Here is a 25,359-nt window from a genome sequence, read left to right as displayed (position 1 = left end):
GCCGCGACGTCCCCCGTGCGCTCGCTCCATTCTCAGCTCGGCCAAAATATAGCAATGATCAGAGGCTGTCGAACTGATATGTTTTACAGTAGTAAATTCAAACAGGGTGAGAAAGGATGCATTTGCAAAGGCACGATCTAATCTAGCTTTTACATTGGAGTTCCCCTGTTGTTTATTATCCCATGTGAAGGGCACCCCTCTCCATCCAAGGTCCTGGAGAGAACAAAAATCCACTGCCTCCCGGAAGGCACACATTTACCATTCCGGTCTAGCATGAATGTTGAAGTGTTCATCCGAGTACATCGTCTCATTAAAATCGCCCATACAGAGCCAACTATTATGTTGTACACCATACAAAGTACGCAAAAAGTTCTAACTGTGATACCGATTTTCAGTTCTTGGTTCGCCGTAAAAACCCGTGAAACGCCAAGGTTAGGACTGATCCTTCGACTTGACTTCCACATCAATGTGCGCCTGACTGTAGTTCTTGAGCTCCACGTTTGAAAGAGACAATTTTCACTATTGTTTGCCTGATTACCAGTCTTCTCAATATAAATAAAGTAACCGAAAGAAAGAAAAAAAGATAACCCGTCGCTATACAAAACTTAGTCTAGTCTTATCGTCTCAGCCGGGGTGGCGAGGCCTTTGCTTAATCAACACACCAGAGGGCCCTAAAAACAAACAGCACAGACTAATCAATCGATCGATCCGTCCTTCTTCCTCCTCTCTCCTCACCTGCAACCTATCAACCGCCCTTCGCTTCCCCTTCAAGCAAGCTCCCCATCGCGACCAAAACCCTAACCCTGCGATGTCCGGCTCCGGCGGGCCCTCAGGCCGCGGCTCCGCAGGCGGCACTCGGAGCTTCGACTTCGGCACGGACGACGTGCTCTGCTCCTACGACGACTTCGCCGCCCCCTCCGAGCCCAAGCGACCCGATCCAGTCGACAAGGTATCCATCGTCCCTTCCCTCCCTTAGATCCCTTCCGCGAGCAGTATCTGTTGGTGTACCAAGCTCTGACAGAAGCTTGGGGCTAAATTTCGGTTCTGGTCTGCGGATCCCTCCTTTCCGTTGGAGGAATTTGGGACGAAGGAAAACGAAACTGGGTTCAAGTGTCCCATGACGAGTTCGAATGGGAAATTATCTATTTTCACCGTTATTACGCATCAGTTGTGCTTCTGCCTAGGGGCTAGGGTATTATACGCCCTACGTTTTACACAATTTCGACTGTTTTATGTATCGTGATTGAGGGAAACTCGTGACATGTTTGTACTTGTATAGAAATGTCGCAATCCGGTGTTTTAGATTTCTGGGTCGTATGCTTTAACCTTACTGGGATATATCACCTATTTGTTCAAACCCTGCACAGGTTATCGTTTCTACAATGCTAGTCAATAGATAGGAAAAATTAAGGGTCCAGCTCGAAAACAATTTGAATCATGCTGGAAATTTCATAGCAATTTCCTTTGTATTGCTGGATGCTGGAGGGTTTTGTTTTGGTTATAATGGTTAACTTTCATTCATTACTTCCAGCAACGAACTCATTTCATAATCGCTGTGCTTATAATGCTCAACCTTCCTTCATTGCTTGCAGTACTCATTCTTGTACTTTTGCAACAGGATTTTCATGAGAGCAGATTTGGGAGACCATCTGTTAAAGTTTATGAACAAGATAGTTATGCCAAAGAGGATGTACTTTCTGCTGTTGAGAAATGCATGAAGAAATATGCTGATAATTTGCTAAGGTCTCTTGAAGGAATCACCAGCAGGCTTTCACAGCTGGAGATTTATTGCTATAAGCTTGAGAGGTCCATAGGCGAGCTTCGAGCTGATGTGCTTCGTGATGAAACTGATCTAAGATTAAAGTCTCTTGAGAAACATCTACATGAAGTAAGTAAATACTACTCCCTCCATTTACAAATATGAGATGTTTTGGACATTTCAATATGGACTACATATGTACTGAAATGAGTGAACAAACACACTAAAACGTGCCTATCTACATCCTATTCACAAAAAGTTAGAACATCTTATATTTGTGAATGGAGAGAGTACTATTTAGAGTAAGGCCGTTTTGATAATATAGTTCTTTCAGGTGTATTATCGATGCAATCATGCCATATGTTCATTGATATATTACTAATATCATATCTATGAATTTATTTGATGTGTATGCACTTTATTGTGTCTCTGGATGAAACTATCTTGGATATTATTACATCAGAATATTTTGTTAGGGAGTAAAAGGCAGATGCACACAAGCCACACACACCACCAGCATCATATGCACAAATAAACATGAGTGTGTGTGTGCGCGCCCGCGCGTGTGCTTGTGTGTTGTCTACATATGAGGAAAATACTGGAGGGACACAATGTGGTGTGTACTCCGATTAAGTACGGCGCATTTCGTTGATCATAGGGATTAAACCCGTGTGGATGGCAATGAACACTCCCTCCCATCTTTGGCCAACGGGCCATCCATGATCCGTTGCATCAAACATTGTATATCACTTACATGTGATGTTTACTCCTTTGCTTGTAAATGTTTGCTCCAGTTTGTTGCTCCAATATGTTTATTTATGCTATTGATCATCTAGTAATTGTGAGTTCAGACTAAGTAGCGAAAGCCATCGGTATAGGAAGTATAAGGTTCAGATATATTTAATCTATATTACATCGTTTGTTGTTCTGATGTAGTTTTTTCTAGCTTATGTTTCTGTAGTATTACCTCCTGTGATGTCTTTTGTTCCACTCCAACCAGTTTTTCTTGGTTAGTTGAAACAAATTGCAGTTACACATTATGTTCAATCTTAGAAGTTAGAACAATGCATCAGGCTGTTTCATTCACTGTAACAGTATCCTCTGTGCTTATACGCCTCAGTGAAGATGCAACACAAGTTCGAGTGGGTACTTACTGATTATAACCAGTATGATATCCTAAATGATATGAGACTCTTGGCAGTTTGATTTTGATGAGCTCAATACTAGATTATCATATTTGGCCAGCGAAGTAGCCAACCCAGGCATCTCTCATCTGAGGTTGAAGTTGATCAAGCCCAAAGTTCAGGGTTTGTCTGAGCCTATCCTACACTGATCTGATATTTCCAGTTACTTAGAAATCCCAAGCTAAGCTGAACTGATTGTTTAATATGGTTACTTAAACCTATTAGGTCCGAACCATGATGACTTTCTCTGCATACCATGTTTTTTTTGGCATAGGTGGTTTATCTTAGAGGAATAGGTGAATAATCTGAAATCTGAGTTAACATAACAAGTAAGCAATTTTGACCACGAATTCACAAAATTGTTGAGAAATCACCTTGGTCACTTTGGTTGCATGCATGGGAAGTTTCGTGCATGTTCCAAATTTTATCACTCCTTTGGTCCTACCTGAATCACTAAATCAAAAGTAAATCATCATAAAGACACTTGGGAGTCTTTACATGCAACTACGAGTTATCCCAAGTATGCTCAGGCTTGATCTCGTACCCACGGTATTAATTCCAGGCAAGCTACTGTCTGGTGCTCATGTAAGGCTTTTTTGGGGGATGCTTGGGCAGGTCCTCTAATCTGACGCCCTTTAACCATTGTTCTAGTTCTACACTCTTATGGCAAGTTATAAGCACACTGCATGTTAGGAAGTCAGTTTATGAGGAAAGGACAATCAACTAGGACGTCTGGACTTGCTTTGCCCTTCATCTTACTGTGGACTGTCCATGGACAGGCCTTTGTATAAGTCGTATTTGAGCCAATTGTCAACCTGTATCACTCTATGTGCCTAATCTGCACCTTCCAGATTCTAACCATTGGTATCTCAACATAGAGCTGGAACAACTGATGATCTTTCTCTCAAGGAAACACATTTAAGCCAACCCATGGACAGTGACACAACAGAAGATATAAGCGTCCCTGTCGCTGAGATCTGAATGCACATGAAAAATGATATTTTCTACTTAATGATGAACCTGTTTTCGTTGCCTGTTATGCGCTCCACTCTTATGCTAAATATATTTATGTCTCGGTGGGCAAATTTGTAGCTGCAGTTGAAGCATACATATACAGTGCACATAACTTGTGATGGTTCTAACTATAACATTTACATTGTTTTGTTAAGAAATACAGTTAAAAACCTGAGATGATCTAGCCAGTACATTTTTGTACTTTAATTTTCATATGTGCTTCGCTGACACATCTTGAGTGTTAATCTGTTAAGAAATTTCTAACCGTGACTAAAATTTGAAACGGTGCAGGTGCACAGGTCTATTCAAATCCTTCGAGACAAGCAAGAGTTAGCGGATACTCAGAAGGAGCTAGCCAAGTTTCAACTTACACACGATGAATCTAAAAAGAAAGAAGATGTGCTGACACCTTTCCCCGAGGCAAAGAATCCTGAAGAAAAGCGCGATGCAGCAAGTCAGCAGCTGGCACTTGCTTTGCCTCATCAGGTGAACTCAGCGGCACTTGTACCTAGAGCTTCTGGACCAGTCCAACAGTACAATGATCAACCTGTGCAGCAGACGGCCCCTAGCTCTCTTGTACCACAGCAGGACCGCTATGCTGTTAGCCAAGCCATTGTTTACTACCCACAACACCAAGCTCCAGGCAACCAGGACACACAAGGTCAGCAAGTACAACAAGAGGTGCAATACCTGCCAGTAAGGCCTCAAGCTCAAGATGTCCATGCTTCATCCCAGCCTCAGTCAGCAAATCAAACCCAGCCCCAGTCTTACACTCCTTACCAGCAGCAGTGGCAGCAGCAACCCTCTCGTTCATCTCCTGCACCAGCAGCTCAGCAACAGCAGCCTTTCTCCCAGCCATTTCCTCCACCTGTGCAGCAGTCCCAACTATCTAATGCTCATCAGTTTCCAACACAGCCAGCACAGCAGTCCCAGCTGTCTAATGTTCAGCAGTTTCCAACACAACCAGCGCAGCAGTCCCAGCTGCCTAATGTTCAGCAGTTTCCAACACAACCAGCGCAGCAGTCCCAGTTGTCTAATGCTCAACAGTTTCCTCCACCACAGCAATCCAACCCTCATCTTCCTCAGACAGCGCAACCACAACATCCTCATGCGCAAACTCAGATGAGACCCCCGACCCCCCCACCAAACTACTCTGGTGGCTATCCACCCCACCAGCCATTGAACCCTTCCCCTGAAACTCTGCCCGGCAGCACGGCTATGCAAGGACAATACAACACCATTGCTCCATCAGGTGTGACTCATTCTGAAGGGCAATATTCATATGGTGGACCTGGCATCCCACCATCTCAGCCACCACCGCAGCACAACATGCAAAGGCAGCAGCTTCCTCCTCCAGGCCAGGGCTCTTTCGGGCCGCCTCCAGGTAAGGGGGGCTATCCTCCGCAGTATGCGCCGCAGGGGCATCCGCAGGGTTACAACACATCGTATGGCAGCTACCCGCCGAGTGGTCCTTCTGCAGTCCAGGCAGCACAGATGCCTCCAGGGTCATCGCAGCATCACATGATGCGCGGCCATCCATACGGAGATATGATCGAGAAGGCAATCACCATGGGATATCCAAGGGAGCAGGTGCTGAATGTGATCCAGAGGATGACTGAGAGCGGGCAGCAGATAGATTTCAATGCGTTGCTCGACAGGCTGAACGAATCAGGCTCCGGAGCACCCCCTCGCCCGTGGTGATTTCGGCCAGGCCCTGTTTCGCTGGAAGCCGTGTGCGCTTCAGGGTGGTGTCGTGATATCTGTCTAAATCAATCTAAATAAATAAGATTTGATATGATGCCGTCTATTGATTCTGTCCGTACAATGTACATACAAACATCGAGCTTGAATTTCATGTGCCCCCCTGACTCGTGCACGTGCACAACTGGATTACGGAGATCTGTTCTGAAGCAAATTATTTCCAGTTATCTTGTCATTTTGTGGTGTGCAATGTCAGGTGATGTTTGCTATAGTACGTTTTGAATTTTGTGTACTACTACTGTTTTGTCCATCATGTTGATGTGTTGTCCTGATCTCATCATAGTGTGTACTCTGGCCTACAGTGAATGGTACTACGCTCTTCCAGCTGGAGACGCACCTTTTTCGTACAAGTATTTTTTTGTCCTTTGCAGTATTGCCCAGCCTACGAAAATCACGAGAATATCAGAGTATGGGTGCCCAACTTTCTTTCCAGCTCGGAAACATTTTCATTTCTCTGCTCGGATTGGAGTAAGATTGGAGAGAAAGAAGAGAATGGATGAGGACAGTTGGGACTTGTGTAGCGTTTAGGAGAGAATAACCAAACAAGTTCCCGAGTGACGGCCCGGCCCGGCCCCACCCAAGAGCATCTCTCTCCTCTCCCCCGCGGCGGACGAGAAGGGGAGAAGAGAAACGTCTCAAACGCGCTAGCGGCAGCAAGGCCGAGCAAGTGGCGATTCGCGAGAAGCCGAGCGGGAGGCGGCACAGCAACGGCAGAGCAGAGGCAGCGGGAGAGGGGAGATCGAGGCCAAACAGATGCCTGCTCCTGCTCGGAAAGGGGTAACGAATCCATCTCAATTGCTCCGGCGATTCCTCCCTCCCCCCCCCCCCCCCCCCCCCCCCCCACCCCCTTCCTAATCCTACCTATACGGGCATGCATATTCGTTTCTCAGCTTTCTCTCTCTCTCTCTCTCTCTCTCTCTCATCAGCTGTGAAGAAGAGAAGGAAGATTGAGCCGCAGCAGCGGAAGCCGAGGGTCTCGACGGAGACCTGGCCCGGGCGGCCGCTCCTCGCCGCCGGTCGACCGATCAGGTGACAGTTCTAAATCCTCCCCCGTCAACCACCTTGGTGCCAGAATTTACTCCCCCGGTAGATCGCCGTTAGCGGCCGAGGTTTCCCAAGCTCGCTCGAACGGAACGAACGGGTCGCGCCGTCGCCCGAGCGGGGGCTCAGTCAGTGGCAGTCCCGTAGTTTTCTCCCGCTGATGCCGTTGCCGCTGCCGCTCGTCTCGTGGGGGCCTCACCAAGCGGCGACTGACGAGTTTATCTCCTGGAAGGAAATACTATCGCCTATAGCCTCTGCTGGTTACCAGGGCCCACCACCTACTTTTCTTGGCCCACGTCTCAGTGTCCTTCAGCTAGCCCGTATCGCGTTGATCTGGTGGCACATGGCCGCCTCTGATGGAACTGCGCCGTGCGGGTCCGCCCACGAGGTGGCGCGCGGGCCCACTTGCCATTCTTGTTGATGCGCCTGCGTGCGTCCCCTTGCGGCGTGCGTTGCACCTTTTTGGCATGGCGTCAAGCTGCGGAGAGGACGCAAGCCAGCAGCGGCGTGCGGCTGATGAGTAAAAAGACTGGTGTCACTCACTAGTACTAGTAATATCGTCTACTTCCTCCGTTCGAAATTACTTGTCTCGAAAATGAATGTATCTAGAATTAAAATACGTTTAGATACATCCATTTCTGCGACAAATAATTTCGAACGAAAGGAGTAGTTTAGACGCCATGGATTCAAATTTACAGCCCACCATAGCTAGGGTTTCGTGCTAGCTTATCGTTAGTGGTCTTTTTTATTGCGGGGTGCTTATCGTTAGTGGTCTTTTCTTTTTTCAAAAATTACATGGCCAGGCAGAAAAAGGCAATGAGTTAGATCTAGTTTTCCCTTTCACCAGGCAGAAAAAGACAGGCGTGTTTTGAGCCCAGGAATTACGAAAGGCAAACTGGTCTTTATCCGAGCCTCTTTTCGCTTTGACGGGAATGCGGGGAGGTCTGACTGGTAGCTCTCTAGTGCGGCACAACACAAACAGGGACGGGTGAAAGCAAAACAGAAAGCGTCGATCTTTGAGGCTTTAAACACAAGGAGCTAGCAAACAATTATGCCCCAAAACAAAGTGTCACGACCACAGGTTCCCCTCAAAAGCACTTGCTGGCCATCGGCGATAGATACTCTACACCACGAACTTTCGGGTTTTGTTCTGCCTTTTTCTCCTCTGATGAATTTCTTTGCGATAATGCTTCACGTTACTACAGTATTTCTTAAAAAACGAATGAGATATTGATGCAAGCTCGAGGTTTAAGATGTTGTGCCGCTTGCTGTACGCCTGTACCCCGGTGCTCGCGGTCTGGCTCTTTCAGTGGGCAAGCGGGAACACCGCACGTGAGCGGCATGTAGCCAAATGTTTCCAATTGCGGGATAGGAGCAAACAAAAAAGTCTGATGGACTCATGTGCCATATGGCTCCAAATCTCCGAATATTAAAAGCTCTTATGCTTTCTCACCCACAATTCAAAAGTTGTCACGCCCCCAGCCCTTTTTCCGCTCATCTCGTCTGCTGCTGGAAATGGGCTGAAACGGCTCTCCAGCATAATTAATGCACGCCTATATCTTTTTTTTTTGCGGGTGAAATGCACGCCTATATCGATCACCAAAACCAAAAGTTATCTACGCGAATCCACTACTAAAATAATCCCCTAGATTTTCCAAACAGCGAGTCAGTTGAGTGCCAATTCTGCTGGCTCCATGGCTTCACCGAGACGAAACCTAGGATCAGAATTTAGAACTGCTGTTGAGTTGGAGTAGCGCATCACCAAACTCTCGTTCATTCATCATTCTTATCGTCGTCATCATTGTCCCACCGGAAAGTACAGCGCACGGAAACACTAGCGGGCGAGCGACCGAGCGAGTCATGGTTGGAAACCCCAGAAGCAAAGCAAAGCAAACCCCTCAAACCCCACGCCGGCGAAGCCAGACAAACGCCGCATGATTTCCCCCTCGCCCGCCGCCGCCGCCGCCGCCGCCTCCTCATGTGTGTAGAGTGCCCTAATTCGCCGGAAATTATGTGGCTGTTGTTGATGACTAGTACTAATTCCTCCTCCTGTTTTGCAGCTGCGTGAGACGGAATGAGCCACCTGCGCAACCGCCGCCCCACCGCCGCCGCGGCGGCGGCGGCGGCGGAGCAGCCGCCGGTCCAGGCGTCGTACAACATCATCCCGATCCAGGACGTGGTGATGCACGGGCAGCACCCGTCGCTGCGGTTCCCGGAGGTGCGCGCGGCGGTGGAGGCGATGGCGCACGCGGAGGACCTCCCGCAGCCGCCGCTCATGCGCGCCTGGGACTTCCGCCGCGCCGACCTCTTCGACTGGCTCGGCGCCACCTTCGGCTTCCAGCTGCACAACGTCCGCAACCAGCGGGAGCACCTCGTCCTCCTCCTCGCCAACGCCCAGCTCCGCGCCGGCGGCACCCTGCCCGCCGACCACCCCGCCGACGTCCTCCACTCCTCCGTCGCCCGGAACATCCGGAAGAAGCTCCTCAGGAACTACACTGCCTGGTGCGCCTACCTCGGCCAGAGGCCGCACGTCCACGTGCCCAGCGCCGGCCGCCGGACCGGTGCCTCGGCCACCGTTGGCGTCGACACCCGCAGGGACCTCCTCTACACGGCGCTGTACCTGCTAATCTGGGGGGAGGCTGCCAATTTGAGGTTCATGCCAGAGTGCCTCTGCTACATCTTCCATTACATGGCCCTCGACCTCAGCCATGTCATGGACTGCTCTATCGATATTGAGACAGGGCGGCTTGCAATCCCTGCTGTGTGCGGTGAGGAGGCTTTCCTGAACCGTGTTGTCATTCCGATTTATAGTGTGCTCAAGGCCGAGGTGGAGGCCAGCCGAAATGGGACCAAGCCACACTCAGCGTGGAGAAATTATGATGATGTAAATGAGTACTTCTGGAGCCGGCGAGTTTTCAAGAAGCTCCGGTGGCCACTGGATTCATCAAGGGGCTTCTTTGTGCCGCCGGGGAAGTTTGGCCGTGTTGGGAAGACTGGTTTTGTAGAGCAGCGGTCTTTCTGGAATGTCTACCGCAGCTTCGACCGGTTATGGGTGATGCTTATTCTGTTCTTTCAGGCAGCGATGATCATTGCATGGAATGGTAGCGGGATTCCATGGGAGACCCTCAGGCACCGTGACATCCAGGTCCGTGTGCTGTCAGTGTTCATCACCTGGGCTGGGCTGCGCTTTATGCAGGCGTTGCTTGATGCGGGCACTCAATACAGTCTTGTGTCGAGGGAGACTAAGCTCATCTCTGTCCGGATGGTGCTCAAGGCGTTTGTTGCTGCAGGGTGGACTATCACATTCAGCGTGCTTTATGTGCGGATGTGGGATCAGCGGTGGCGAGATCGCAGGTGGTCCTTCGCCGCCGAAACCAGGGTGTTAAATTTCCTTGAAGCAGCTGCTGTGTTTGTCATCCCACAGATGCTTGCGTTGGTGCTGTTCATCATTCCTTGGGTTCGGAATTTTACGGAGAAAACCAATTGGAGAATTCTATATGTGCTCACCTGGTGGTTCCAGACGCGCACATTTGTAGGCCGTGGTCTGAGGGAGGGGCTAATAGATAACATCAAGTATTCCCTATTCTGGATCTGCCTTCTTGCTGCTAAGTTTAGCTTCAGCTACTTCCTCCAGATTAAGCCCATGGTGTCCCCCACGAAGACAATATTCAGCCTCCATGACATCCGACGTAACTGGTTTGAGTTCATGCCCCACACGGAGCGGATTGCTGTAATCATCCTGTGGCTCCCAGTTGTCCTCATTTACCTCATGGATATCCAGATATGGTATGCAGTCTTCTCATCACTTACAGGGGCACTTATCGGTCTTTTCTCGCATCTGGGGGAGATTCGCAGTGTTGAGCAGCTGCGATTGAGGTTTCAGTTTTTTGCAAGTGCAATGCAGTTTAATTTGATGCCAGAGGAGCACCTGGACAAGTTGCATGGTGGCATCCGGAGTAAACTGTATGATGCGATTCACCGGCTCAAGCTGAGATACGGTTTTGGCCGCCCATATAGGAAAATTGAAGCAAATGAGGTCGAAGCAAAGAGATTTGCACTGATTTGGAATGAGATCATTCTGACATTTAGGGAAGAAGACATTGTTAGTGACAAGGAAGTTGAGCTTCTTGAGCTTCCACCAGTTGTTTGGAAAATTCGTGTGGTGCGGTGGCCGTGCTTGCTGCTAAACAATGAGCTGCTTCTTGCTCTCAGTCAAGCAAAAGAGCTAGTGGCTGATGACAGGACACACTGGGGTAGGATATCTAGCATCGAGTACAGGCGATGTGCTGTGATTGAAGCTTATGACAGCATACGCCAGTTGCTGCTGGAGATCATTGAGGAGAGGACGGATGAGCACGTTATTGTCAATCAGCTGTTCCTTGCATTTGATAACGCAATGGAATACGGGAAATTCTCTGAATACTACAGGCTAGACTTGTTACCTAAAATCCATTCATCTGTAATCACCTTAGTGGAACTGCTACTGAAGGAAAAAAAAGATCAGACCAAGATAGTCAACACGTTGCAGACTCTCTATGTCCTTGCAGTTCATGATTTTCCAAAGACCAGGAAGGGTATTGAACAGCTCCGGCAAGAGGGGCTAGCACCGTCAAGGTTGACTGAATCTGGGTTGCTCTTTGAGGATGCCGTAAAATTCCCTGGTGAGAATGATCTTAGCTTCTACAAGCAGGTGAGGCGCCTCCATACGATCCTCACATCCAGGGATTCCATGAACAATGTCCCAAAGAACCCTGAGGCTAGGCGGCGTATAGCTTTCTTCAGCAACTCCCTATTCATGAACATGCCTCGTGCTCCCACAGTTGAGAAGATGGTGGCATTCAGTGTTTTGACTCCATATTACAACGAAGACGTCATGTACAACAAAGACCAGCTTCGTCGTGAAAATGAAGATGGCATCTCAATCTTGTTTTATCTTCAGAAGATTTATGAAGATGACTGGGCGAACTTTTTAGAACGTATGAGGAGGGAGGGAATGGTTAGTGACGATGATATTTGGGCTGGGAAATTTCAGGAGCTCCGACTTTGGGCCTCGTATAGGGGTCAGACCTTATCACGGACTGTTAGGGGAATGATGTACTATTACAGGGCTCTCAAGATGCTTGCTTTTCTTGATACTGCCTCTGAGATAGACATTGCAGAAGGAACAAAACATCTGGCTAGCTTTGGTTCCATTAGGCATGAAAATGATGTGTATCCTATCAACAATGGTTTGCAACAACGGCCTCAAAGGAGGTTGAACAGAGGAGCCAGCACTGTCAGTCAGTTGTTTAAAGGCCAGGAAGATGGTGCTGCTCTTATGAAGTACACATATGTGGTCGCTTGCCAGATATACGGAAACCAGAAAAAGGGGAAAGATCCACGTGCTGAAGATATCCTGTCTCTTATGAAGAAAAATGAGGCCCTTCGTGTTGCTTATGTTGATGAGGTCCATCACGAGATGGGTGATATACAATATTATTCTGTCCTTGTAAAATTTGACCAGGACTTGCAGAAAGAGGTTGAGATATACAGGATCAGGTTGCCAGGCCCACTGAAACTTGGAGAAGGTAAACCTGAAAACCAGAACCATGCCATCATATTCACCAGAGGCGATGCAGTGCAAACAATTGACATGAACCAGGATAATTATTTTGAGGAGGCTCTCAAGATGCGCAATCTATTACAACAGTACAACTATTATCATGGGAGCCAAAAGCCAACCCTGTTGGGAGTTCGAGAACATGTTTTCACTGGATCTGTCTCTTCACTTGCTTGGTTCATGTCTGCACAAGAGACAAGCTTTGTTACCCTTGGGCAGCGTGTGCTAGCTAATCCACTGAAGGTTCGGATGCATTATGGGCATCCTGATGTATTTGATCGCCTTTGGTTTCTGACCCGTGGTGGTTTAAGTAAGGCATCGAGAGTAATCAATATCAGTGAGGACATATTTGCAGGTTTCAACTGCACCCTGCGTGGTGGAAATGTTAGCCACCATGAGTACATCCAGGTTGGCAAGGGGCGTGATGTTGGGCTTAATCAGATATCGATGTTTGAAGCTAAGGTATCCAGTGGCAATGGTGAACAGACATTGAGTAGGGATATCTACAGACTTGGTCATAGAACTGATTTTTTTCGGATGCTTTCTGTGTTTTATACAACAGTGGGATTCTACTTCAACACAATGCTGGTGGTCTTGACAGTTTACACATTTGTTTGGGGGCGCCTGTATCTGGCCCTGAGTGGTCTGGAGGCTGGAATTCAGGGAAGTGCTAATGCTACTAACAATAAAGCCTTGGGTGCTGTGCTAAATCAGCAGTTTGTCATACAGCTCGGATTCTTCACTGCCCTGCCAATGATTTTAGAGAATTCTCTTGAACTGGGTTTTCTACCAGCTGTCTGGGATTTTTTCACAATGCAGATGAATTTTTCGTCTGTCTTCTACACATTTTCCATGGGAACAAAAAGCCATTACTATGGCCGAACAATTCTTCATGGTGGTGCAAAGTATCGGGCTACTGGCCGTGGCTTTGTTGTGCAGCATAAGAGTTTCGCTGAAAATTACAGGCTATATGCTAGGAGCCACTTCATAAAGGCTATAGAGCTCGGAATAATATTGACCGTGTATGCCGCTCACAGTGTGATTGCCAGGAACACACTTGTTTACATAGTCATGATGATATCTAGCTGGTTTCTCGTGGTGTCCTGGATCATGGCTCCATTTGCATTTAATCCTTCTGGCTTTGATTGGTTGAAAACTGTGTATGATTTCGAGGATTTCATGACCTGGATCTGGTTTCCAGGAGGTATATTTTCTAAGGCTGAGCACAGCTGGGAAGTGTGGTGGTATGAGGAGCAAGATCATCTGCGGACTACTGGCCTTTGGGGAAAGATTTTGGAGATACTGTTAGATCTCAGATACTTCTTTTTTCAGTATGGGGTTGTATACCAGCTCAAAATCGCAGATGGAAGCAGAAGTATTGCCGTGTATCTGCTTTCCTGGATATGTGTGGCAGTGATCTTTGGTGTTTTTGTCCTGATGTCCTATACCAGGGACACGTATGCTGCAAAGCAACATCTTTACTACCGAGTTGTCCAGACTGCTATCATCATTCTGGGAGTGCTGGTGCTGATATTATTCCTGAAGTTTACTAAGTTTCAAATCATTGACATCTTCACTGGCCTTTTGGCATTCATTCCTACTGGCTGGGGCTTGATTTCCATTGCTCAGGTGATCAGGCCATTCATCGAATCCACTGTGGTGTGGGGCAGTGTTATTTCTGTGGCGCGTTTGTATGAGATACTGCTTGGAGTGATTGTTATGGCACCAGTTGCATTGCTGTCCTGGTTGCCAGGATTTCAAGAAATGCAGACAAGGGTACTGTTCAATGAAGGTTTCAGCAGAGGCCTCCAAATATCCCGCATTCTTGCTGGCAAGAAAACGAACACAATTTGAGGTACTCCATAATAAACCTTTTCGATTTATCTGGCCTATTTGCAATGTACTGTGCATCCACTTATATTCTACTGGCATCTTTACATTGAATTGTGACGCTTCTGGAAGCAGTGGAATTTAGGGCTTAGTCTCATGGTGAATCATACTATTTCGACAAATAGCATTTGACAAGTCTAAACTTGCCGCTTTCTAATTGTCCAATTGGTGTTTTCAGTAATGATAAATAGCTCCATTGATGATTTAGATTCCTGTGTTGGGCTGGTGTCACTGATGAGCTTAAATTGTGCTGAAAACGAAAAATGCTGAGGTTATGTGATTGATCTAATGCTCTATTCTTTATCAATTTACCATCTGTTTTATCCTTGTCTAATGGGATGAGTGCATCTGAAGTTAGCTTCCTTGTGTTTCCCCTTTTCTGTCTGTCCGCGTGTCGATACCGCCAAGTTTCACTCAGCACGAAAGTCGTTAATTTTGCGCTCTAGTAGAATAATAATACTACCAATGAAGTGTGTGTGGTGTTTTTGCATGAAATTCAAGGTAGCATGTACAGCCTGTTCTATTTTTGCACTGGAAAAATATCAAACTGTGCACTTTCTGATTCAGAGATGTAACTGCTGGGTTTTTTGCCTTGATTTTTTTCGCAGGCACTAACCAGGTTGCCGCGGTTCCAGTTAGGTAGTGATCCGGTCATCATCTCTGTACAGCACCAACGCGGAAAGCCTTCCGTGGCATAGCTTAGCTCCATATTGCAATCTTTTGCTGGCTACTGGCGATCTCTCTAGATTAGATGTTCAGATTCGTACAACTTTGGTGATTTAGGCATTGAGTCTTTGCACTAGCTGCCTGTTAGAGTAGATGATGATTGCGCTTCAGCTTACCGTTGAGCTCTGACGATATATTTGTTGGCCTGGCTAGAAGTTCCATCTCCTGTGCTGAAGAGGTTGTGTAATTGAGGATTGATGGAAATTTCCCGCTGTGGTTGATCAGATCTAGGTCTGCGCCTCAGTTATGAACGCGCTATTTCTTCCGTTGCATTCTCTCTGCATGCTCTGCATGTGGTCATCTGGTGCCGCGCAAAAACGGCAAAAAGAAGATTGGCGCTTTTGCAATCCGTGCGAGTACGGTCGGAATGGACTCGTAACAAAGTGGGTTACTCTTGGGAACATATGCTCCTGCGCATCATTTTTTTTTTTGCAAATGTTAATATTTTTTGAAGAAAATAGATGGGTTCATTGTCACGGTCAAATTGGCACTTGTAAAATTTTAGGGGAAAAACTTAAGCATTTTGATCTGTGCAAAAATAAAATAAAATAACGAATGTCAAATGTTACCTCCAAATGTTAGGCATGTGTGTGGAGATGGTGCCTGCTTTGGTTTCCTGGTCCGGCGTTTTTTCATGTGTGTTTGTCTTGGTTGCACTGTCAAACAGAGCGAACAACGCGGCTGTGCATCTTGATTCTTCGGCTCCAGTTTTCATCGACGAAGGTTGGTCAGCCTCGCCGAGTATGGTGTAAAATTTGTGTTCCCCATGTCATTGAAAGAAGTTATGAAAGATTTGAAGCAATGGAGCAAAGCTACTTTTGGGAATGTATTGAAAGAGATTGAAAGGTTGCGGGGTTAGCTAGCAGACCTCCAGCTGTCAGGTGCGGATCGCGCACAAATCCGGGCAAAGATGAATGAACTAGATGAGCTGTTGTATAGAGAAGAGATGCTTTAGCTTCAACGGTTTCGTATTACTTGGTTGAAAGAGGGGGAACAAAATACTAAATACTTACACCGTCGGGCAGTCCGGCAGGCGCGGCGAAACTCTATATAGAGACTTATGAAGGCTGATGGTTCATGGTGTGTGGCTCCATCGGAGATGGAACGGATGGCCAATTCATACTTCAAGGAGGTTTTTACTAAAGACCCGACCTTGGATCCGAACGAGGTGTTGGATAGTATCGCCCCTAAAGTCTCCACGAAGATGAATGCGGCCTTGTGTCAAGAATATATGGAGGAGGAGATATCCAATGCGCTGTTTCAAATCGGTCCGTTGAAAGCATCGGGATGTGATGGGTTTCCGGCCAGGCTTTATCAGCGGAATTGGGCTGTTCTCAAGGATGAGATAGTGGCAGTGGTGCAGGAGTTTTTTACCACTGGTGTCATGCCGGATGGAGTTAATGACACGTCCATTGTGCTAATTCCTAAAGTGCCACACCCGAGAGAGCTGAAGGATTTCCGGCCCATTAGTTTGTGCAATGTGGTGTATAAGATCATGTCAAAGTGCATGGTAAATAGGCTTCGGCCTCTCTTATCTGAGCTTATTTCTGAAAATCAAAGTGCCTTCATCCTCAGGAGGCTTATCTCTGATAACTCCATCATCGCGTTTGAGTGCATTCATCACATCCAAACCGCCAAAGCAAATTCACCATCGTTGTGTGCTTACAAACTGGATTTGTCAAAGGCTTATGACCGCGTTGATTGGAACTTCCTGGAGAGGGCTCTTTCTAAGTGGGGATTCTCCAATGAATGGATCTCCCGCGTTATGGCATGTGTTACATCAGTGAAGTACTCGGTGAAATTCAATGGGAAATTGTTGGAGCCCTTCTTCCCCTCGAGAGGGCTCTGCCAAGGTGATCCGTTATCCCTCTTCCTCTTCCTCTTTGTGGCTGATGCTCTTTCTATTCTTTTGAATAAGTCAATGAGAGAAGAAGGACTACAAGGGGTCAAGATATGCAGGAGTGCTCTGGTTATATCACATCTTTTGTTTGCGGACGACTCACTTCTGTTTTTTCACGCATCGGAACAACAAGCTAGTTTGGTTAAAGGTGTGTTGAACACGTATACGGCGGCGTCTGGACAATTAATCAACCCGTCGACGTGCTCCATCATTTTCTCAGATAATTGCTTGCCAAGTGTGGTGCAAGAGGTTATGTCTGTTCTGGAGATTACACAAGAAGTTTTTGAACCAAAGTACTTGGGTCTCCCGGTCCCGGAAGGAAGAATGCACAAAGGGAATTTTGAAACCATCCATGATCGATTGCGCAAGAAACTCATTGATTGGAGTGAGCAATATGTGTCCTCTGGCAATAAGAAGATTTTGATCAAGGCTGTGGCACAGGCCCTGCCTACTTATGTCATGAGTGTCTTTAAGCTCCCTGCTTTGGTTTGTGACGAGCTAACTCGTATGATCCGTCAATATTGTTGGGGTGTTGAAAACGGGAAGAAGAAGATGGCCTGGATGAGTTGGGACAGATTGAGGCTACCTAAACCTATGGGTGGCATGGGGTTTAAGGATATGAGGATGTTTAATCAAGCATTGTTGGCCAAACAACCCTGGCGCCTAATAGACACGCCGGACAGCCTCTGTGCACGGCTTATGAAAGCCAGATACTACCCTTCGGGGCAACTGTTGGATACGTCGTTCTCAGGCAACGGTTCTTCAGTTTGGAAGGGTATTTTACATGGTCTCGATCTGCTGAAGAGAGGTGTTATTTGGAGGGTTGGCAATGGAGCTGATATTCACACGTGGAGAGACCCTTGGATCCCTCAGCCATCGACGTTTCGCCCTATTATACCCAAGGGTAACTGTTGGCTGAACCGGGTGGCAGATTTTATCGATGATAACGGTGCGTGGCGTGTTGATCGCCTACGGGAATTCTTTTGGCCTATGGACGTGGATTACATACTAAAAATCAGAACTTCTCCCTGCAACCGCGATGATTTTGTCTCCTGGTTCCCGGAGAAGACCGGAGTTTTCACGGTAAGGAGCGCGTACAAGTTGGCCACATGCGATCATAACGTCACTTTCGCTATGGATCATCTAGTACAAACCCAGAGGGTGACCGCTCAGTGTGGAACCATATTTGGTCGGCCAATGTGCCCCAGAAGATGAAAATCAATGCATGGAGAGTGGCAACCGGCACATTGGCAACTCAACAGTGCAAAAATCAGAGGCACTTGGCTACACGTTCTCTATGCCCTCTCTGTGGGGTAAAGGAGGAGACTACTTTTCATGCTCTGATTGCATGCACGCAGGCGAGGATCTTGTGGATTAATGCTACCTCTTGAGCACCGCATTGGTTTTCCCTTGAAGAGGAAAGGGTGATGCAGCAAAGTAGCGTAAGTATTTCCCTCAGTTTTTAAGAACCAAGGTATCAATCCAGTAGGAGACTACACGCAAGTCCCTCGTACCTACACAAACAAATAAGAACCTCGCAACCAACGCGATAAAGGGGTTGTCAATCCCTTTACGGTCACTTACGAGAGTGAGATCTGATAGAGATAATAATAAGATAAATAGTCTTGGTATTTTTATGATATAGATTAGAAAATAAAGATTGCAAAATAAAAGGTAATAGAATAGCTTGTTGACTGAAGATTAATATAAATGAGAATAGACCCGGGGGCCATAGGTTTCACTAGTGGCTTCTCTCAAGAAAGCATAAGTATTACGGTGGATGAACAAATTACTGTCGAGCAATTGATAGAAAAGTGCATAATTATGAGAATATCTAGGCATGATCATGTATATAGGCATCACGTCTGCAACAAGTAGACCGAAACGATTCTGCATCTACTACTATTACTCCACACATCGACTGCTATCCAGCATGCATCTAGAGTATTAAGTTCATAAGAACAGAGTAATGCATTAGGCAAGATGACATGATGTAGAGGGATAAACTCAAGCAATATGATATAAACCCCATCTTTTTATCCTCGATGGCAACAATACAATACGTGCCTTGCTGCTCCTGCTTTCACTAGAAAAGGACACCGCAAGATTGAACCCAAAGCTAAGCACTTCTCCCATTGCAAGAAATATCAATCTAGTAGGCCAAACCAAACTGATAATTCGAAGAGACTTGCAAAGATAACCAATCATACATAAAAGATTTCAGAGAAGAATCAAATATTGTTCATAGATAAACTTGATCATAAACCCACAATTCATCGGATCTCAACAAACACACCGCAAAAAGAGTTGCATCAAATAGATCTCCAAGAAGATCGAGGAGAACATTGTATTGAGATCCAAAGAGAGAGAAGACGCCATCTAGCTAATAACTATGGACCCGAAGGTTTGAAGTAAACTACTCACACATCATCGGAGGGGCCATGGAGTTGATGTAGAGGCCCTCCGTGATCAATTCCACCTTCGGCGGAGCTCCGGAAAAGGCCCCAAGATGGGATCTCTTGGGTACAGAAGGTTGCGGCGGTGAAAATAGGGTTTCGTGGTGCTGCTGGATGTTTTCGGGGTATATGAATATATATAGGAGGAAGAAGTAGGTCGGTGGAGCCACGAGGGGCCCACGAGGGGGGAGGGCGCGCCCCCTGCCTCGTGGCCTCCTCGTTGGTTACTTGACGTCCACTCAAAGTCCCCTGGATCACGTTTGTTCCAAAAATAACTCTCCCGAAGGTTTTATTCCGTTTGATATTCCTTTTCTGTGAAACACTGAAATAGGCAAAAAAACAACAATTTGCACTGGGCCTTAGGTTAGTAGGTTAGTCCCAAAATAATATAAAAGTGTATAAATAAGCCCATTAACATCCAAAACAGATAATATAATAGCATGGAACAATCAAAAATTATAGATACGTTGGAGACGTGTCAATTAACATGTGTAGAAGATGGCCGCTGCCTAATGATGATGTTCTTATCGATAACAGGAAGGAATGGCTCATGTTCCTTCTCAGCTCTTGCTCTGAGGTGGTTGTAGACATGGTGCTTTTTCTGATTTGGAGGATTTGGCAGATCCGCAATGACATATACCATGGCAAGGAAGCCCCTCCTGTGCTGGCCTCGATAGAGTTCTTGGATAGTTACTATAAATCTATCAACCTGGCGGGCAAGTTCACTATGGAGGAGATTGTTAAAGGCAAAATGCCCTTAGTGGCCCTTGTGTCGCCGCGCCAAAAAGCTTCAGCGACTGTCACGCCGTGGCCGGCACCACCGCAAGGCTCCATGGCCCTGTCCGTCGATGGTTCTTTCCATCCGGAGGACGACACTGCGGCGGTTGGGATGGTCCTAAGGAACCACGAAGGGGTGATTCTTTTTGCAGCGTACAGATATGTATTTCACTTCAATGATTCTCTAGAGGCAGAACTACATGTGATGATGAAGGTATGGCGCTGGCTATTGAGCATTCTGATGCTCCAGTGATACTTCAATCGGACTCTTCTGAAGCGTTGTCATGCCTGTCTACGGATGCTCTCCAGCGTTCAGCTTATGGCCACTTAGTATTGGAGATCAAGTACTTATCTGGTAATAGGGAGTTTGTTCCTCAGAAACTTAGTCGTTCTCAGAATAGAGTCGTCGATCGTCTGGCAAACTATAGCCGTACGGAGCGAGCTACCGCTGTCTGGCTACGCTCAGTTCCTCCTTGTATTGAGGATGTATGGCCTCTCGACTGTAACTCTATGAATTTGCAATAAAATTCCCTTTACCCTCGCAAAAAAAAGAACTGAGGCGCTCTACAGGTCTCTTTCGGCATTTTTCTTCTCTGGGACGGCGATTTGTCATGCAGAATGTTATTTGCCGATGTCTTCTAGTCTACATTGATGATTTCTTGGGCGCTGCTTCTAGAGTCTCTTGGGATTAAACAAGTTTGCTTCGCTGAGATGAAGGCAGAGAGACGATAACAAGCTTTGCTCAAGGCGTACGATCGGTGTATGCAGAAGGAAGACTTTCAACATCCCCATGGATATTTTTAGGTACTCCCCAAGGATTTGGATGCACTCTCTTCGTCCCATAATATAAGAGCGTTTTTACACTACACCGAGGTAGTATTATATAACTTTTGTAAATATATGTTTGTAAGGGCTTGTGTTACTTGATATATAGTCTCGGCCTCTTCACAAGAAAGAAAAAGTTTTACACATCTTGTAGTTACCACATGCATGTGCTACTAACAAATGCCAAAAGATCTGCGAAACAACCTGTGGTCGGATGGTTAGAGGGACTGTGGTATTCCCAGCCCACTAGGGTTCAAATCCTGGTGCTCGCATTTATTCCTGGATTTATTTCAGGATTTCCGGCGATGCACATCCAGTGGGAGGAGACATTCACGTCGACGACGAGGTGCCTATGGTGACTTCGTAAATTTCAACATGAATATCCCGGCTCAGTCTTTCGGAGGTGCTCATAGGGATAGGTTGTGCGTGTGTGCGTTCATAGGGGTGAGTGTATGTGCGTGTATATGAGCGCTTGCATCTGTACTGTGTTAAAAAAAGCCAAAAGAGCCAATCACTGCCCCTTCCGCCTCCGACGATGATGATGATATTACAGCAAGTACAATAAGGTAATGTAGGCGGGCTGTAAGACATTAAATATTTTTTTGCTTAGTTGGAAGAGAGAAGAGAAGCGGGCTACTAGTTAACAGCTGGCTGCAACACGTGCTTCTAGGCACTTTGTCAAAGAGCAAGGTGGGCCATATATCAGCAAAGTAGTACATATTTATATCCAGCTATTGTACTTGCCGGCTATAAGTTTGGTTATGTATGACATGGCAACATCATATAGCCAGCAGCTGGCTATATTACTAACCATGCTCTTATGCTCTAATCTTGTCTCGGTGAAGTATATGTTTTGTCTTTTATGCCCTTTTTATACTCCACAATGTAGTGTATATAGGTTTTCTGAAAAGTCAAATTTACAAAATTTGACCAAGTTTATATACAAAACTACTTATATCTAAAATATCAAATATATATAATATGAAAGTACACCTTGTGATGTATCTAAGGTTATGTATTTTGCACTCTAGATGTATATGTTTTTCTCTACATATATGGTCAAAGTTTATAATGTTTTACCTTTCAAAAAAAATTATACTCACTACATTGTGAAACAGAGAAAATACAATATACAAGCCATGATTGGTTTATAAATAACAAACTACACAAGATCTTTATGTCAACACTCTAACTTGACTGCGAACTTGGTGGTAGAGTGTGACAGTTTAAAGTTCAGCTTGCTTGGCGAAGTGAGCATAGCTCAGATGACCCCTTATGGTGGAATCAATCTACCTCCTATATTTTCAAATTTAATTCTAACATTCCGTGAGAGATGACATTTTCGCTGGCTACAAGACATTTGTTATACTTAAGATTATGGACTTAATCTGTTAGAGATGATATGTGGTCTGTATGTGCGTTTATAGAAATGAGTATATACACAAGGCAAGCGTTCATGTAATGCAAGAGCATTTATAGCCGAACTTTGCAAATCCGGCCCCTCAAACGCCTGTGGTGTTGGGTAACGTAGCATGCAATTTCAAAAAAAAATTCTACGCTCATGCAAGATCTAACTAGGAGATGCATATCAACGAGAGGGGGAGAGTGTGTCCATGTACCCTCATAGACCGAAAGCGGAAGCGTTTGACAACGCGGTTGATGTAGTCGAACTTCTTCTCGTTCTAACCGATCAAGCACCGAATGTACGACACCTCCGAGTTCTGCACACGTTTAGCTCGATGACGTCCCTCGAACTCTTGATCCAGCAGAGTGTCTAGGAAGTAGATGAGTTCCGTCAGCACGAAGGCGTGGTGACGGTGATGGTGAAGTGATCCGCGCAGGGCTTCGCCTAAGCACTACGAAGATATGACCGGAGGCGTAAATTATGGAGGAGGGCGCCGCATATGGCTAACAATTGTTGGTGTGTGTTCTAGCGGTGGCCCCCCATATATATAGGTTGGAGGGAAGGAGAGGCAGCCAAGGGGGCACCCCAAGTAGGAAGAATCCTACTTGGGCGCCTCCCTATTCGGCCTCCCCCAATTCCATATTCATCCGGAGGGGGAAGGAAGGAGGAGGGAGGAGAGAAGGAAGGGAAAGGCCGAATTGATCCCCTTCCTTTCTCTCTTCCCCTCTTTCCTTCCCCCTTATTTCGGCCTACATGGGGTGCACCAGCCCCCTACACTACAAAAAAAGACACATTCGTGACATTTTGGGCCGAACGAAAAAAAATCTGTCATGCTTATGACACTTCTATGACATTAATTGTGACAAAATGGTACCATCATAGATGTGGCGGGCTCCTACTTCTATGACAAAAAATCATGACAGAAAATGGGCTTTTCGTCCTGGGCGGGCCGGAGACGCAGCTGCATGACATTCTTTGGGCCGTCCATGACGAAAAAACCGTGGTAGAAGCGAGGGCGATGAAAATATCAGGGAGTTCCCGGTTATGGTGGGTGGTCGGGGGCCAAGCGATGCGCGTTTGTCTCGTATGTACGTGCGTGTGTGCGAGGAGTTGCGTTCTAACTGAACCCGAACGATTGCACTATAGGCTACGGGTTACTGAACCCGAGCAATCGATCGATCCCTTGCTGTTAACTGAACCCAAGTGATTCCTTCGCTACTGCTGCTAACTAAAGCCGATCGATGCTGCCTCTTGATGAACAGTGAGCGTTTTGGGGGGTTTGGATGAACAGTTCCCGGTGGGGGGTTGGATGAACAGGACCCCGTGGTATTGCCGCTGGATGAACAGTACCCCGATCGATCGAGCCGGTGGATGAACAGGACCCCGTGGAGGGCAGGATGAACAGGACGACCCCGTGGGGGGCTGGTTGAACAGTAGCCAATGGAGGGCTGGATGAACAGTAGCCCGTGGAGGGGTAGTTAAACAGGACCCCGTGGAGAGGGCTGGTTGAACAGTAGTCGGTGGAGGAGTGCGCGGTGGAGGCTGGATGAACATGAGCCCGTGGATGAACAATCGCAGGTGGAGGCTGGAGGAGGTCGATGGTGGATGAACAGTAGCCCATGGAGGCTGGAGGAGGTCGACGGTGGAGATGAACAGTATCCCGTGGAGTCCCGTTTTGCAGTACGCTACACCCCTCCCGATGAACAGGACCCCCATTTCGAGCGTAGCGCTCTAACACATGTCTGTTTCCTCCGTTTTGCGGTACACCACACCCCTCCCGATCAACAGGACCCCGTTTCGACTGTATGAGGTCCAAGAGAAGTCCATTTCCTCCATTTTGTGGTACGCTAGACCCCTCTCAATGAGCAGGATCCCGTTTCGACCATGGCCGGTCGAACACAAAGCCATTTCCTCCGTTCTGCGGTACGCCAGGCCTCGTTTCCATCGGCTTTTCCGTCCAAGCGGGTTGGCTCCCGATGAACAGCACGCGTTCCGTTGCCGCCCAATGAACACGACGCATTCCATTGCCTCCCCATGAACACGATGACGGCGCAGTTTCTCCGTTCCGACCCAGCCATCTACACGAGCCCTGGCCGTACGTATGCGTGAGTAGGTGTTCGAGACCCCGCCCGTATGTACGTACGTGGCCGTATTTACTTTATTGCACCCTGTCCACTGTACGTACATGTACATGCTACGTGCGTGCCTCTACTACGACATGTGCGCGCCTCCACTACGACACATGCCCTTCCTTACACGGTCACGGTTCATCACTGCAGCCTGCAGACACACCGATCGACCAGTATGTACATACACGTTCGCGACCAGAATGACAACGCTACTTATGCTTCGACCAGATGGGTCCCGACTGTCAGGTACTTCCTTGCATGCGAAGATGTAGCTGGTGGGTCCCAGCAGTCAGGGGGGCGAATCATTTTTTTGCCCGTAATATGGACGCACTTGCTTGCATGCGAAGATGTAGCTGCCGGGTCCCAGCCATCAGGGGGAAACGTTTTTTTCATGAAATACGGTGGCCCGTCCGGTAGGTCTCTGCTGTCAGGTGGAGGAATCATTATTTTCCACATAATAAGGAGGCATTTCCTTGTGTGCGGCCGTGGACCCAGCTATCAGCCTCTCCACGTACAGTCCATGTCCGATGGATGTCGTACGTTGACCACATTGACCACGGCGCGCTGAGAACACCAGGGTGGTGGACAACGGAGAGGCCTGGGAAGGGAACGACACGGAGCCGGGGAAGACTCGGCAGTGGTTTCCCATGCGGTGGGGAGTACGAGGGTTTACTAATCTGGCTGCCGTTGCCGGAAAATAACAGGAGGTGTGGGTGAGTAGAGGAATGGCCTGGCCAGCAATGGAGTAGGTTGGGGTGGTGCGGCCTGTGCGGCAGCACAGCCGGCCACGGGAGGCGGGAGCAGGCAGTCCCACCGGTGCTGGTTTGGGCAGCTGGAGCAAGAAGACCAGAGGTTGAAGAAGCACTACGGTCGTTGGATGGACATCGTACGGT

The 25,359-nt window shown here is 47.2% G+C and overlaps 2 protein-coding genes and 1 non-coding gene across 4 annotated transcripts; all 3 read left to right on the top strand.

Moving 5' to 3' along the window:
- The first annotated feature begins 628 nt into the window (after positions 1-628).
- LOC125544800 (basic salivary proline-rich protein 2) lies at positions 629-5,893 on the top strand. Its single transcript, XM_048708566.1, has 3 exons — positions 629-949; positions 1,619-1,888; positions 4,249-5,893. The coding sequence occupies exons 1-3, from the start codon at positions 809-811 to the stop codon at positions 5,656-5,658; spliced, it is 1,821 nt and encodes a 606-aa protein (XP_048564523.1). The 5' UTR covers positions 629-808; the 3' UTR covers positions 5,659-5,893.
- A 334-nt stretch (positions 5,894-6,227) lies between these two features.
- LOC125544799 (callose synthase 11-like) lies at positions 6,228-15,239 on the top strand. Of its 2 annotated transcripts, XM_048708564.1 has the most exons (4): positions 6,228-6,495; positions 6,645-6,747; positions 8,820-14,213; positions 14,857-15,239. In XM_048708564.1, the coding sequence occupies exon 3, from the start codon at positions 8,834-8,836 to the stop codon at positions 14,210-14,212; it is 5,379 nt and encodes a 1,792-aa protein (XP_048564521.1). In that variant the 5' UTR covers positions 6,228-6,495; positions 6,645-6,747; positions 8,820-8,833; the 3' UTR covers position 14,213; positions 14,857-15,239. The 2 variants fall into 2 exon arrangements, with proteins under 2 accessions (XP_048564521.1, XP_048564522.1); XM_048708565.1 differs by lacking the exons at positions 6,228-6,495; positions 6,645-6,747 and adding an exon at positions 8,403-8,739.
- LOC125549667 lies at positions 11,838-11,918 on the top strand. Its single transcript, XR_007301435.1, has one exon. It is a non-coding gene; the product is annotated as a small nucleolar RNA J33 (small nucleolar RNA).
- Positions 15,240-25,359: the final 10,120 nt, after the last annotated feature.

This window comes from Triticum urartu, chromosome 3 (genome assembly GCF_003073215.2).
Source record: "Triticum urartu cultivar G1812 chromosome 3, Tu2.1, whole genome shotgun sequence".
NCBI lineage: Eukaryota > Viridiplantae > Streptophyta > Magnoliopsida > Poales > Poaceae > Triticum > Triticum urartu.
This window is presented reverse-complemented; position numbering and strand designations above follow the sequence as displayed.

Excerpts from the sequence above, each read along its gene's own strand:
- LOC125544800 (XM_048708566.1), top strand. The coding sequence starts at position 809 with ATGTCCGGCTCCGGCGGGCCCTCAGGCCGCGGCTCCGCAGGCGGCACT. Across the intron at positions 950-1,618 it reads GACCCGATCCAGTCGACAAG|GATTTTCATGAGAGCAGATT; the intron begins GTATCCATCGTC and ends CTTTTGCAACAG. Across the intron at positions 1,889-4,248 it reads TTGAGAAACATCTACATGAA|GTGCACAGGTCTATTCAAAT; the intron begins GTAAGTAAATAC and ends GAAACGGTGCAG.
- LOC125544799 (XM_048708564.1), top strand. The coding sequence starts at position 8,834 with ATGAGCCACCTGCGCAACCGCCGCCCCACCGCCGCCGCGGCGGCGGCG.